General features: G+C 39.6%; 1 protein-coding gene across 1 annotated transcript; it reads left to right on the top strand.

Annotated features, from left to right (window-relative positions):
- Window positions 1–9,139: 9,139 nt before the first annotated feature.
- On the top strand, window positions 9,140–11,861 carry LOC109210014 (serine/threonine-protein phosphatase 7 long form homolog). The gene is made up of 7 exons (XM_019373387.1): window positions 9,140–9,919; window positions 10,008–10,193; window positions 10,271–10,702; window positions 10,779–10,933; window positions 11,052–11,363; window positions 11,500–11,569; window positions 11,682–11,861. The coding sequence occupies exons 1-7, from the start codon at window positions 9,140–9,142 to the stop codon at window positions 11,859–11,861; spliced, it is 2,115 nt and encodes a 704-aa protein (XP_019228932.1).
- Window positions 11,862–14,260: the final 2,399 nt, after the last annotated feature.

Genomic DNA, 14,260 nt, shown 5'->3' with positions numbered 1-14,260 from the left:
TGGGCTGAGCAGAAGTGGGTCGAGGGCGACCAAAAAATTGCTGTGCGGACTCATGAAATACCCTCCAACCACTTGGGATGAGATACACAATGCCCACTATGCCGAGGTAAGAGCCGAAGAGGATGATCTCAACGGGCCTACTCAACGCCTGACCTCTGTCCAAATGGAGTCTAGGAAAGACCAAAGAAACGACAACAGAAGAGATCTAATAGGGTCATGACCTAATCGAGAAAGGCATCGGCCTTAAGTTAGAGGCACCCTCATGCCACCTCCACGTCACGACGAAGGTCCATCCAGACCGCGAACGGGAACCCACCAAAATGAAAGAGGTATGCCCCCTTGTTATCAGCTCACAATTTTTGTGTTTCCCTTCAGATATAGTCTACAGATTGGAAAAGCTCGGCCCAAAGGTAAAATGGCCGCAAAAAATGAAGTCCGACCCAAGCACCAAAAAATCAAACGCCCTCAATGAATTCCACCAGGAACGAGGTCACAAGACCGAGGACTGTATCGCCCTCAGACAAGAGGTTGTGAACATGCTTCACCAAGGGCACCTAAAAGAGTTGATGAGCAATCGAGGAAGGGCCAACTTCGCACGAGGGCGAGAACAATATCAGGGGCCGCCCAAACCACCTTCCCCAGTTCAGACCATTCAAATGATCATCGGGGGAGGCGACGATGCATCTATCAACAGTGTGAAGTTCACCACCACTCACAATCTCAAGCGGTCAATCACCCACGAACGGTATGAAGAACTCGAAGAAAGTATCATCTTCGATAAGTCGGATACCCACAGTTTGGTATTTCCTCACTACGATGATCTTGTCATTACTTTACGTGTTTTTTATATTGATGTAAGACGTATAACGGTTGATGATGGAAGCGGTGCATGCATCATCTATCCTCGAGTTCTCACCTAAATAAAGCTCGAGGACAGGATAGTGCAACGTTGCATCACACTAATAGGTTTTAACAATGCAGTTGAGCAAACATCTAGAGAAATCACGCTGCCCGTCCTGGCCGGCGGCATCACCTTGGAGACCACATTCCACATCATGGACCAAGATACGACATATAACGCCATCATAGGCCGACCATGGATACATGCCATGAAAGTTGTCCCCTCCAGGAACTTATCGAGAACCTGGTTCTCTAAATAGTTTGGTGGAACCTTAGTTTCTATCACCAGTGATAACAATCGCGACTGTAAACAAACTCATGACTATAGCGGGCTTCGTTCTCTTGCGACTCCGAGTCTAATCAATAAATACCTGCCGTGTTCGTAAGGCTAGAAGGGGTTAAGGTGGTTGGTTTCATATCATTATTACATTGACTCAATTTTAGTATGCTAATTCACTGTAAATGAGAAGGTAGTGCCTCCAGCACTAGTTGGTGATATTGATGATGAGGTGGAAGAGGAACCTGGTTCCTTAGTTCGTAAGTCCTTAAAGAACCTTACTGTTCCAAAGTCCAAAAGGAAGTCATCTGTGAGTGAAATGGATTATAGAAATGTTGAGGGTGACAAATCTAGTGAGAAAATAGTTGAGAAAACTGGTGAGAAAGTGGTTGAGGAGTCCGTTGAAAGAGTGGCTGAGGTTTCTGCTGAGAAGGGTTCCAAGAAATCTGCAGACAAAGGAAAGAGTGTGAGAAAATCAATGAAGCGAAAGGCTGGTGCTAATGAGGAACCCGATTCCTCTAAAAAGGCTAGAATGAATGTGGCCAGGGATGCGGAAAGGAAGAATTTGAGAAATTAGAAGGTGCTATAGGGCCGCACATTTGCCCCTGATATTGTGGACATGTCTGGGATGCACCAACTGGCTGATATCTGTGAATTCCAACAGTGGACACAAGTGACAGTGCCAAAGTGTATGAGGCAGAAATGCGTAGTTTTTATGCCGACTTCTTCACAGTTGAGGATGATAACATCTGCCTGAAAGTGAATGGTGTTGATTTTGTGCTGGATATTGTTGTACTGGGAAGCATCTTTGGCGTGCCTACTGAGGCAATGTCCTCTATTGAGGACCTACTCTTCTAACTTCAGAAATGCCATCTTGAAGGACAAGGCAACACAACAAGGGGAACGGGTACACAAGAAGGCCCTCCTTCCAGTGTACCAATTGCTGTTTGAAATTGTGAACAAAGTTCTGCTCCCACGTGCTGAAAGATGTTCCATTACATCACGAGTAGACCTGGTTCTCATGGAGGCACTGGATGGCTACACCACTATAAACCTGCCTGGTCTTATGATAGAACACATGAAGAAAGTGGCACAGTTCAAGGATGGTTATCATGGGATGCCTTACGGGTTCCTCCTCACTAAGGTTTTTGAATTCTTCAAAGTCCCTCTGGGAAAAGCTAAGGTGGGTACTCGTAAGCAAACCTTCTCCAAGACCACCTAGAAGAGTGTGAGTGCATTGATAGGAGTGGAGGGGTTTGCAGCAATTCTACTATCTCTCAGCTGATCAACGCTCAGAACAGTGACATTGAAAAGATAAGGAAGCTGAAGGCATGGAATGCTATTCTCGAAGGTTAGCTCAGTCAGGTTCAGGAGGCACCTGGTTCCAGCAGCTCTCAAAGCACAAAGGTTGCCCGTATGACAAAAGAAAATGCTGACCTCAGGAAACCGGTTGAGGACCTGAAGGAGAGGATGCTCAACGAGCAGGTGTCAGCTAATGCTCGAATGGACATCCTTCTTATAACCCTTGCCTCTTCATCTGGGCCTTCTCCTTCCAGCGCCCCCTAAAAGTTGTTCCCTTCCTAGTGTCAAGTTCCCAGTGTATGTCCTCTGTTTTAGTCTTAATGATGTTTATGACTGGTACCTTTTTGTTGTTTTTATTTTGTGGATGATTTGGTAACAACAGAACTGCTCCCTGCTTTATTTCCAAAAATTAATGAAAATTTCGTCCTTTTGTTGTGTATGCCTTGCTCTTCTGCTCTATTTTTAGTCATATTTGTGTGCACACATGTGACATGAGTTAACCAGGCTAGACTTCTTTTTGCTTATTGCTTGCTACTAGTCTTTTTATGATGCCAAAAGGGGAAAAATTAATTGAGAGGGAACAAGATGGGGAACAGATTCAGGGGGAATACAGGAAATACGTATGCCATTTTGGTTCTTAGAGGGAACTTCAATTATAAGTTTGTCATCATAAAAAAAGGGGAAATTGATATTTTATATGTATCCATGTTATATTTTGATGATCTAACAAACTTAATATTAAGAACCATATAAGAAACCAGTTACACATCCTCAAGTACTTAAGAACAACAAGTCTCAAGTCGGGGACGTGGTTCAACTCTTCAGAGTCAAAGGAATATAGAGGGAACAGATGGCCACCAGTTCCCTCGGTGACTATACAAGTCAACTCCACCCAGCTGTAAAGTTGTTGCCTGCACACGCAACAGTTCAAAAATAGTGCAGCAGTCAACTTTATGGGGAATGCCTTTTTACCTAACATGCTTACATCATTCAAGTGATGTCACAAATGAATTATTAACATCAATCAAAGGTAAAACAAAATACTTGCGCATTCAAGAATCCATCAAGCATTCTCTCAAGTATGTGTCAATCTTGCAAGTGATTCTCAAGAGCATCAAGAACAAAGAACAACATAACGAAGGTCCAGTTTCCTGTATTGAGTCATTACATGTCCTTAGTTGTGTTGCACCTTTGTTAAAGCACTTTACTTGTAATTCCTACTTAACTTAGTTAGAAGCATTGTGTAGGAAATCTTGTAAAATAATAAACCTTGTGTTTGTGTCTTGGCTAGAGTTAGTCGAGTTGTAAGCTTGATAATAGAGTTATTACAAAGAGGCTTGTAATAGAGTAGTTACAAGTTAGTGCGGGATTAAGAGATTAATTACTAGGTTAAAATAGTTTGTAATCTGAAGTTTGCTCAGTAGTGAAGTTGAAATCCTACAAGGGTAGGTCGTGATTTTTAATCCCGTGAACTTGGAATTTTCCACGTAAATCTATTGTGTCATTTACTTACTGCAGTGTGCGTGTGTTCTATGGGAACTTATGGAGAACCTGGTTCTCTATATAGTTTGGTGGACCCTTAGTTTCTATCACCTCTGATAACAATCGCGACTATAAACAAACTCATGACTATAGCGGGCTTCGTTCTCTCGCGACTCCTACTCTAATCAATAAATACCTGCCGTGTCCGTAAGGCTAGAAGGGATTAGGGTGGTTGGTTTCATATCATTGTTACATTGACTCAATTTTAATATGCTAATTCACTGATCTATATATTTAGACCAGTTCTATATCTCTCCCTTTCTATCTCTTTGTTCTCTAGAACACGACTTGACTTACCACATGTCATATCTAATTTTTCCTTTTCTGTTGACCATTCCCCGAGGAGTAAAGAATAATCTTCCAAGTGGACAAAGACCTAAATTTTTATTAGATTCATTCCTAAGCTTGCTTTGTTGCAGCAAGATGATCCGTCCTAGAGTGCTAGAGAGAAGAGAAAGCGGTAAAAACCTCTCTTATTTGGTCACCGAGAAGTCGGACGACTCTTCAGCAACCTAGGGTGATCCGATCCCTTCGATGCTTTTTTTTTGTATATATACTTTTTAAATAAAATATTACATTCTTTATATACTTTGGTTAGACAGTTATCAATTTCACGTGCAGTTCCTTCTAACTTTGCTTTCTTTTCCACCCAAACTTGCTAAACTTTCTATGAATTTCTCTAGTTTGGGCGATTTCTGGGGCTACATAGCCAAAAACTGCTTCGTTGCCAGGGGCAGATGTACCATATCGACTATAGATTAAACGGAACCTGCTTTTACCTAAATTTGGTATTTGTCTTATGAAAATTCATTAAATTTGTCTAAATTATTAATTCAAAAGAACGACTAAGTTTTTCGAGTACATAAACTTCAAAAGTTCAAATCATGGATTCAACTGTACTCTTGGTCCTTTTGCCTTTCCCATTCTCCTCCAAGAAAGCTAAACCTATATATAAATATAAATCCGGGAATTGGCAGAATGATGTGGCAGTCCTCTAATGTCAGCATTCTTATTTATCTTTTTTCCTTTTTTTTGGACTTTTATCCTATTTTTAGTACAATCTCCATTATTAAAATGTTTTCTTACATAATTATTGGTATGAGTTTTAGTAAGGGAATAGGAGGAAATTTTGGAATTGAATTACATGTTTCATTATATATAATAATTATAAATATTAAATAACGGAGAGATAGAGATTTCTCATTTATCCCTTTTCCCCTTTTTTTTTGCTTTCCCCCTATCATTTTCCATTTATTATATTCTCTATCGTAACATGAACTTCAATTTAGTATTGCAATTTATGTTCCCAAAAATCATGTTCTTCCAAAAAGAGTGGAACGGCTGCAAGAATTAATACAAATAATGGTCGCAATTTGAAACGACGCCTTCTTAGTTATGGGAAGATAACAACATTTAACATCATGGTGGCAATTAATCTTCATCCATTTTCTTCTTCAAAAAGCTTAGTATAAATAAACTGTAAGTGATAAGAAAATCTAGGGGATCTAAGAAAAGCAGTGAATTGGAAGAGGTATCTACCACCAGTGGCTAGCGACTATGTGTTCTATATGAAACTTTAAAATCAATTGTCAGATTTGTTTGGGCTTCTTTTTTATTATGTTCTCTTATTTATATTTACCATATTTTGAAGAACTCTTGTGCTGAGAGACTTTTCTTCTTTGTTATAGTAATAATATTATAGTTTATATTTTAGGTTATCCATGCCTATTTGTATTTGTTTTCTCTTTTGAGCCATGGTAGAACTTCACTAATTTTGTGACTCATTTTATGTTCTTTCGCAGTGTTCCATATATGGGATTTGTTTCTTTCTCACACGCTGTCAACTAGCAAAGTTATTGGTTTATTATGGTAACTTTGCACATTCATAAAATGTTAAGAGAGCCCAAATTTAGCATGTATTTTTTTGAAGGTCAAGGTGGAATTTGCAAGCACGTGTATATATATGTACGTTGTTCACATTGTTAGTGTTGATTGTTCGGTCTTGAATGAGGTAATTGAGACTTTCGGTATTTATTTGTTATCATAACTCTTAATTATCTCTTATTTGGTTAATAATATATGTAACATGTGTTGGAATGCTTCATGAACTCGGTTACTTCTGGTATCTCTAATGGCAAGTTTGGTGAAAGACCGTTTATATGATAGCCAAAAGTCGATGCCTCTATGATAGCTGTTGTCTTGGTCATTCAGTTAAATTTCTTCTTCTTTTTCGGCTTCTATTTTACGGAGTATATATAATATAGATTAAGCCAAAAATATTTCATATACATGACAATACGTTGAAATGTCACAGCTTTCTTATACAGATTCTTTAGGTCATTGAAAATCTCATAATGTACTTCATAGTAGTAATACATTATCAGTACTATTTAAATTTTAAAAACGAGAAGACAACGTGTTTCCCCTATTTTTGCATTTACCTTTTTATTTAACAAGCGCAAACGTCTCTAAATATGATTACTGAATTTTCCTCTAACAATATAATTGTTATTTACCATGTATTCATAAAACATCCGTTTATGTGGTCTTTTATGGCCCAAATATTTTATCCGATACTTTTACTTTAGTACTTGTAACATGGCACTCTCTTACATGAGTACCTATTTACTCTTTTGACATTTTTATACTTTCTTATTTTTGAAATTTCAAAAGCCTCTAAATACAATTACTGAGTGGAGGGCTTATGAGTATAGTCTATAATACAATTCTTCTGAGTATAATTTATGAAAATATCTAAATAGGCATGGAGGGCTTCTCTTCCAGCTGAGAAGATTGCTCCCCAGCACACTGTTATCATAGAACTACAAAAAGTGCGATGCTTTCTTTAAATTTATTTTCCTATTTTATTTTTTCATATGTGACTTTTCCTTAGTGATTTTTTATTTATTTTTTGCCTGTATGTTTTATGGTACATCTATAAATTTTATCTTTGTGGTATTATGAAAATTTTAGCTCTCTCTCTTAACTAAATTTACAAAAAAAAGTTATTTGGTTGATTCATTTTTAACAGCGCGAAACGTGAATAAGTTAGAGTCCGAAACTTAAATAATAATTTTTTGGATACAAAGCACAATTTTAATGTTAAAAAAAAAGTTACATTAATAGGTAATTCGCAGTATAATACTGCGAATTGCTTTAACGGAAATTTAGCCGTTAAAGCAATTCGCAATATTATACGGCGAATTATTAAAAAAAATATTTTTTTTTAGCAATTCGCAGTACTATACTGCGAATTGCTTAAAATGGACCCAGCTTTTTTTCAAAAGGCAATTCTCACTATTATACTACGATTTAGGGTAATTCGCAGTATAATAGTGAGAATTGCCTTTTGAAAAGTTATCTTCTTCCCTGACAGAACTCCCCCACCTCCAATAAAAAAATGTTCTCCTCAAATCTGGTTCCCCACCCCCGTGATTTTTTTTTTAAAAAAAATTCGGCCCCACCCGTCACCTTAAGAGCAAGGAGTGTAGGTCCCAGGCACAAGACAAGCTTTGGATTCCTTCTCTCGATCGTAGTATTCCATTTCAATCAAATTCAAAAAACTTCAATCGAGGTATTTCGATTTTATTTATGTAGAAACTCGTATAATACATGCATATATGTATTTTTTTAATGTGTTTCCATGTAAAATGTGTGATAGTTTGTGTCTAAATTTGTATGTTATTATATTCGACTTGATTTATTAGTTTTGGTAAAAAAATAATATTAAAAGTTGATAAATTATTTGTATTTTAAATTTTATGTTTTTATTTGGATAAATAAAAAATTAATATTATTTTGTTTGTTTGTTGTTCATATTTGTATTTTATGTTAGTTGTTTTTATATGTAATAGTGACCTTTTTGCGTAGTAAACTAAATAGCCTTTTAGCGTAGTAAAATATAGATCCTTTTAGCGTAGTAAAATATAGAGCCTTTTAGTATAGTAAAATATAGAGCCTTTTAGTGTAGTAAAATATATAGCCTTTTAGCCTAGTAGAGCCTTTTAGATTACACTTTACAAAAATTAATTATTTAATTCATTAATCTAATAAAATTGACACGCATAATAATTAAGGATAACTCGGTGCTACCGGGCCTCAAAAATCAAGCCTGGAACNGTGAACTGCTCAAGACATGACTGAAGTGACGAGCACTGCATTCCCCGTTCTTATTCGAAGAAGCCGTAGAAGAATGAATCAGCACCTGCAGCTAGCAAGCATCAAGGTTCAAATCAAAAGTCTGCATGAAGAACCATTCAAGACTCAAGATCAAGCTTCAGAAGACTTATAGATAGGAATCTTGTAACTCAAAGCTGATAGGCTTGTTTAGTTCTTTTAGATTTTGATTTTGAAGTAATAACAGGACCACGGACCGGGCCTCGACGGCACCTCACTCGACTCTCTCACCCTCTTCACATATTCCATCACTTCATGCACTTCTGAATCTACACATGTTTTGATTCCTTTATAGCCAAGGATATGTAGGCAGCTCAGATACCAGGGCTCGATCACAATCTTTCATCCATCTTTATCTCATTTGCATAAGTGCCGGGTCAGAAGTCAATTACTTCGCTTACTTGTTTCTTTGCTCAAAAACACTTCGTGTTTCCTAGCAAAGAGGGGCAGCTGTAAGCACGTAATTTTTGACCCGCATAATTTTTAAGTTAGTTTTAGTATTTTAAATATTTACTTGAGTTATTATAGATTTTTAATCCATTTTTATTATCACTTTATCAGTTTAGTTTTATTGTTTTAGTAATTAAAAATTAAAAGAAAATACAAAAATAGTTTCATTTTAATATGAGTTTTGTTGTAGCTAGAGTTCATTTGTATTTTATTAGTGTTTTGTTATTTATTTTATTTTTGATTTTATTTTTGGAAAAAGAATGAAACTTGAGGCTAGTTTTTGTTTTGTCTTAATTCAAGAAGTCCAAAGAGATGGCCCAATTTAGATCTAAGCCCAATCCTATTTGACCATCAAATCACTTAGTTTAGGAGATTAAATCCTAGCCTTTCATTTAATCTAATCCAATGGCCCATACNTACTAAACATAATTAATTATTTAATTTATTAAACTAACACACACAATAAATTTTGTTTAAATTATAGTAGACGACATGGCCTTTCCTCCGCCTGCGCATCCTGGACCTGCCGAGGATCAGCTTTTAGTGCTGCAGGGCGACCATAGGTCCTCCTTTGTATGGGAGGGACAGCTATCGGAGCAGCCTCTCCGCCCCAGGAGGCCCGACGATTTGTGGGAGTTCATCGCGGAGAATCCTTTCCATGGCCGCATAGTCGAGCGCCTACAGGCTACGGGCTTCTATACGATTATTCAGCTTGGACGGATGCAGCTCGATTGGTCTCTCATCACGGCGTTGGTAGAGCGGTGGCGATTGGAGACGCATACTTTTCACTTGCCCACCGGAGAGGCCACCATCACGTTTGAGGATGTTCAGGTTTTATACGGGCTTCGCGTGGATGGACGGGCCGTGGCACTGCCCCATTACATTAGAGGGATGACGCGTGCCCAGTTTTTGGATATGATGGGGGAGTTTACTAGTTTTAGACCAGAGGGTGGCGCTGGGGGCAGTCGCGTTCTTTTGTCAGCCATTAGAGATCAGATAGTGTTTTTGCACCCAGACATTCATGGCGAGACGGAGGATATTTGGATTAAGAGGTACACGCGCTTGGCGTTGCTCCTGCTCTTCGGGTGTGTCTTGTTCCCGGACACTTCGGGGAGTAGAGTGACTATGCGCTTTCTCCATTATCTCCAACAGCTGGATGAGTTACCGCAGTACAGCTGGGGTTCTGCTATTCTGGCATACCTGTATAGGAGCATGTGCCGGGCGAGCATAGGCCCAGCGGTGGATATATGTGGTTTTCTGCCCCTCCTACAGGTGACAAAATTTTTGAATACTCTGTTCATTACTCCGAATTGTATATCTTGAAATGACTCATAAATTTTACATCAACCTTTTCTCTTAGGTTTGGGCCTTGCAGTGGATCATGCCGTTGCAGCCACCTCTACCACCACTTCCGCCCAGTGAGGCTTATCCGTTTCTCCCTTTAGCTGTCAGGTGGATTCTCCGGCGTGGGAACTACCGAGGGAGCGATGCTCATCATAATCTCCCCCTTGTCAGGGATGTGTTAAATATGTTGGTGGATGGACAGGTAAAAATGTACCTACACTTGCTTGTTTTAAATTGAGTTGTGTCGCGCGTACTCACTTTTATGTTATTATTTGGTAGTTCATCTGGACGCCATACAGCGTCGAGTTGGTTGCTCAGCTGCCCGCATGTTGCTCAGTCGACCGGCTACTTTGGAGCACCTCTGTCCCGATGATCTTCTTTGATCACGTTGAGTATCATGCCACAAAGCGTGTGCTTCGACAGTTTCACCGTCCCCAGCCTATACCGAGGGAGCCTGGATGGGAGGTTACACACTATCAGCGGGACGACCGTGGCAGCATGGACCAGCGGTATATGGGATGGCTACAGCAACAGATAGTTTATTGGGAGGAGCGAGTTGAGCGTATTCCGCCACCACCTACATTTACCCAGGAGGCCACTGTCCATCTGTATACTGAGTGGTACCGCCGTCACACCCGACTGATGATCGGGAACCCCATTCATATACTTGACGAGCGCTACAGACCGTATGCCGGGAGACTCGAGGCACTGGTATGTTTTTGTGGCTTATTAATATCTTATAATTTGGATATAGCGTTATTTAATTAATGTTTTAAATGTTTCACAGGCTATTGGGCATCATCAGCTCTTCCAGTTGGGTCAGCAGATGCAGCAGCGTGCCGACATCCCTGAAGTGGTTGAGTATGGCCGGCAGGTGGCACAGTTGGCTCGCCGGACACTGTTGCAGGCGAGAGATGCCGCGAGGTTGGACCGCGAGGCTCAGTACGCGGCGCCAGAGGCCTACCATCGGGGTAGGGGTGTCCCGCGAGGCAGGGGTAGGGCACGAGTGAGGGGTGCCCCACGAGCCATGGGTGCCCCACGGGGTCGCGGGGGGTCGTAGGGGACGGCGAGGAGGTGGTCCCCAGCAATGGGGCGGTGAGGCACCTGTCGACCCACATGCTGAGGGACAGGATGAGGACTTTGGAGTTGAGGCGCTTGGAGATGATCAGCAGGGTTATATACCTCAGGCAGATGAGCCTTCCAGCAGCATGTCTTCTTATAGCCTTCAGCTATCTCTGCCGGCATCACAGGTCACCCCGTCAGGAGCATTGTCGATCACGGGTACATTCGACGGGGATGTAGAGCAGTACTTCGGATGCCCATCTACCGCAGCTGAGGATCGGTCGACCCGGGACGTGGATGGCGGGCGCAGGTTGAGTTATCCTCGATCCCCGATAGTTCATGCGGATCTACCACAGGCGGCGGTATATTTGTATTACTTCAATATTTCAATTTGTTTTCTTTTCCTTAATGAGCTGCCATTAATTAATTTTTACTTTCTTATGCAGTCTTCGTCCCAGCCCATGCGATGATGAGCACACCACGGATGCATATACCCAGGAGGTCGACGAGACCATGGTGAGAAAATATTTTTTTACTTAAAATAATAATACATTTTGTAGGTTAAGATAATAATACATTTTCATAAATAATACATTTTCACATGCTAAGATTACTTCTTGTTTTGTAGGTTGCTGACGGCCCGACGGCCTATTCTTCCGATCCTGCCAGTTGTAGTGTCGATACTGCTGCACATCCTCACATAAAGAGGCGGCTTGATGATGATGATCCAGATAGTGTGCCCGGGCGACAGGGGATGCGACTTAGGCCAACAGCAGCACTGAAGCACACAGGCTGCGACACTCACTGATTTACTTATGTATTAACTTTGTGTAAATAGTGCTTTATGTAAATAATGGTAACAATTATCTTTTAATAATAATTTTAATTTAATTGCGTTTGAACAGCAATTTTACTTAAACAGTACAACTCAAACACAAACCTTACAAAACTAACACAAAAACAAACAGTAGAAGTAATGAAAGCACTTGACAAAGGAAACATGAAGATACACTACAACACTCAACACGTAAATGTCATTGCTTAGTTACGACCGCCTAGTATTCTCTGCTTCATCCTCTCGAGCTTTTTTTCCAATTTTTTTTCTCTTCTTCCACCTCCTTGATCTTCGCCTTCAACTCTTCAATTTCTTGCTTCGATTGGCGCTCTCTGTCCCACTGCTCCGTACACACATCTTGAAGATGATACAACTTGTCTTTGTAGTATTCTTGCTCACATGGTTCATCAACCCATACCTTAAAATTGCATATAGGTACGTCGGGTTGCCTATAAAACTTGTTCATACACGCCCAGTAGCGGCGTCCAGCTTCTTCCCATTCATTGTACATCATGCTTTTGATTCCACAGTCGCACTTTGGGCAACGAAGGGGTCGTTGAGACATTTCTTAAAGAGAAGTTTGGTTTTATGGAAAATCTCGATTATAGGTTGTTGTTAAGCGCAGAAAATAACTCGAATGCGCTCGTTATTTATAGGCAAGATTTCAGATTGATCGTAGTATTATACTGCGAATTACATATTAAATTTCTCTGACACGAAACAGGGTTTTCACATGATTGTCAGCTCTTTCAGAACGACATGACAACTCAACAAAACGTAGTATTATACTGCGAATTACATATTAAATTTTTCTGACACGAAACAGGGTTTTCAGCTTTTTCAGAACGACATGACAACTCAACAAAACGTAGTATTATACTGAGATTTACATATTTAATTTTTCAAAAAAAAATTCTATTTTCAGAACGACATGACAACTCAACAAAACGTAATATTATACCACGATTAACATTTTAAATTTCTTCACACGAAACATGGTTTTCACATGTTTTTCAGCCTTTTTAGAACGACATGACAACTCAACAAAACGTATGTATTATACCACGTTTTACATATAATTTTTTTAAAATTTTTTTAGTTTGGAGTTCTTTAGCAACAATAATAAGTTGAATATTTGAACAATTCTATGAAGAAAATAATACATTATGTATTTAATGACAACAACTCTACTATAACAATATTTTTATTGGAACAAAATTTGAACAGCAATTTTATTTGAACATGACAACACAAACACAAAAGCGGCAAATCTAAAGATACAAACAGTACAACTAATACAAACACATGACAAGGGAAACATAAAAATACACTACTACGCTTATCACGTACAAGCCACTATTCAATCACGACCGCGTACTACAATTTTCTCCAACCACTCGAGTTGTTCTTCCAGCTTTTTTTTCTCTTCTTCTACCTCGTTGAGTTTGGCCTTTAACGCCTCAATTTCATCGTTGGTTCGGCGCTCGCGTACCGCTTGGCTTGTACAGGTACAATGAAGGTCATAAATTCTTTCTTTGTAGTACTCCTGGTTACATGGTTCATCCATCCAAACCTCAAATTCAAATGTAGGCTTGCCGGGTAGCTCGTCAAGCTTGTTCGTACATGCCCAGTAGCGGCGTCCACCATCTGGCCACCATTTGTACAAACTGCATTTTTCTCCGCAGTAGCACCTTGGGACATAAACGTTTTGTTCAGACATTTCTTATAGAGAAACTTTGGTTATTGTTAAGCGAAGAATATAAGTAGCATGCGACCGTTATTTATAGTCAAGATTNTAAAAGGGGTTTTTACAAGAGGTTTTTCACAGACTTTCCTACACATACGTACACAGAACACCATCCGAGTTCACAATTCAATTTTCACTTAAAACTCTCTCTTTTGATCTTGTGCTGCTGTGGACAGTGTTTACTTTACTTTCTTCTGCACTTCTTTTGCTTCTCTACTGGTATGTCTCAGTTAGTTTACATGCCTCAACAACAATGTGTTTAATTCCGCCTATTTCCTTTAGTTGATATTTGTTTCCCTCTCCTTTATATTTCTGTATTTAAGTTATGTGTGTAATCAATTGTTTGCCATGAATTTGATACTCTGTGAATCCCCTTTACCCTTTTACCCCTTTGTATGTGAGTTTATTGTTCAGGGCATAGCAGCACCCCAATATTGCTGTCTATGATCCTGAACTGGGTTCATTGAACTCCTTAACTCAATCAATTCCCACTTCCCATTCTCCCCATTATGTGCTTGAGCCTTGACTTAGGTCTGATAGTGTCCTAATCACTATCCAGACCTTTGTCTGACCATCAAAAGGGTCTGCTCCTAACTTGTTCATCTAGCAAGTGGTCAGGGGTGTG

The sequence above is a fragment of the Nicotiana attenuata genome, unplaced genomic scaffold (assembly GCF_001879085.1).
Source record: "Nicotiana attenuata strain UT unplaced genomic scaffold, NIATTr2, whole genome shotgun sequence".
NCBI classification, from domain to species: domain Eukaryota; kingdom Viridiplantae; phylum Streptophyta; class Magnoliopsida; order Solanales; family Solanaceae; genus Nicotiana; species Nicotiana attenuata.
This window is presented reverse-complemented; position numbering and strand designations above follow the sequence as displayed.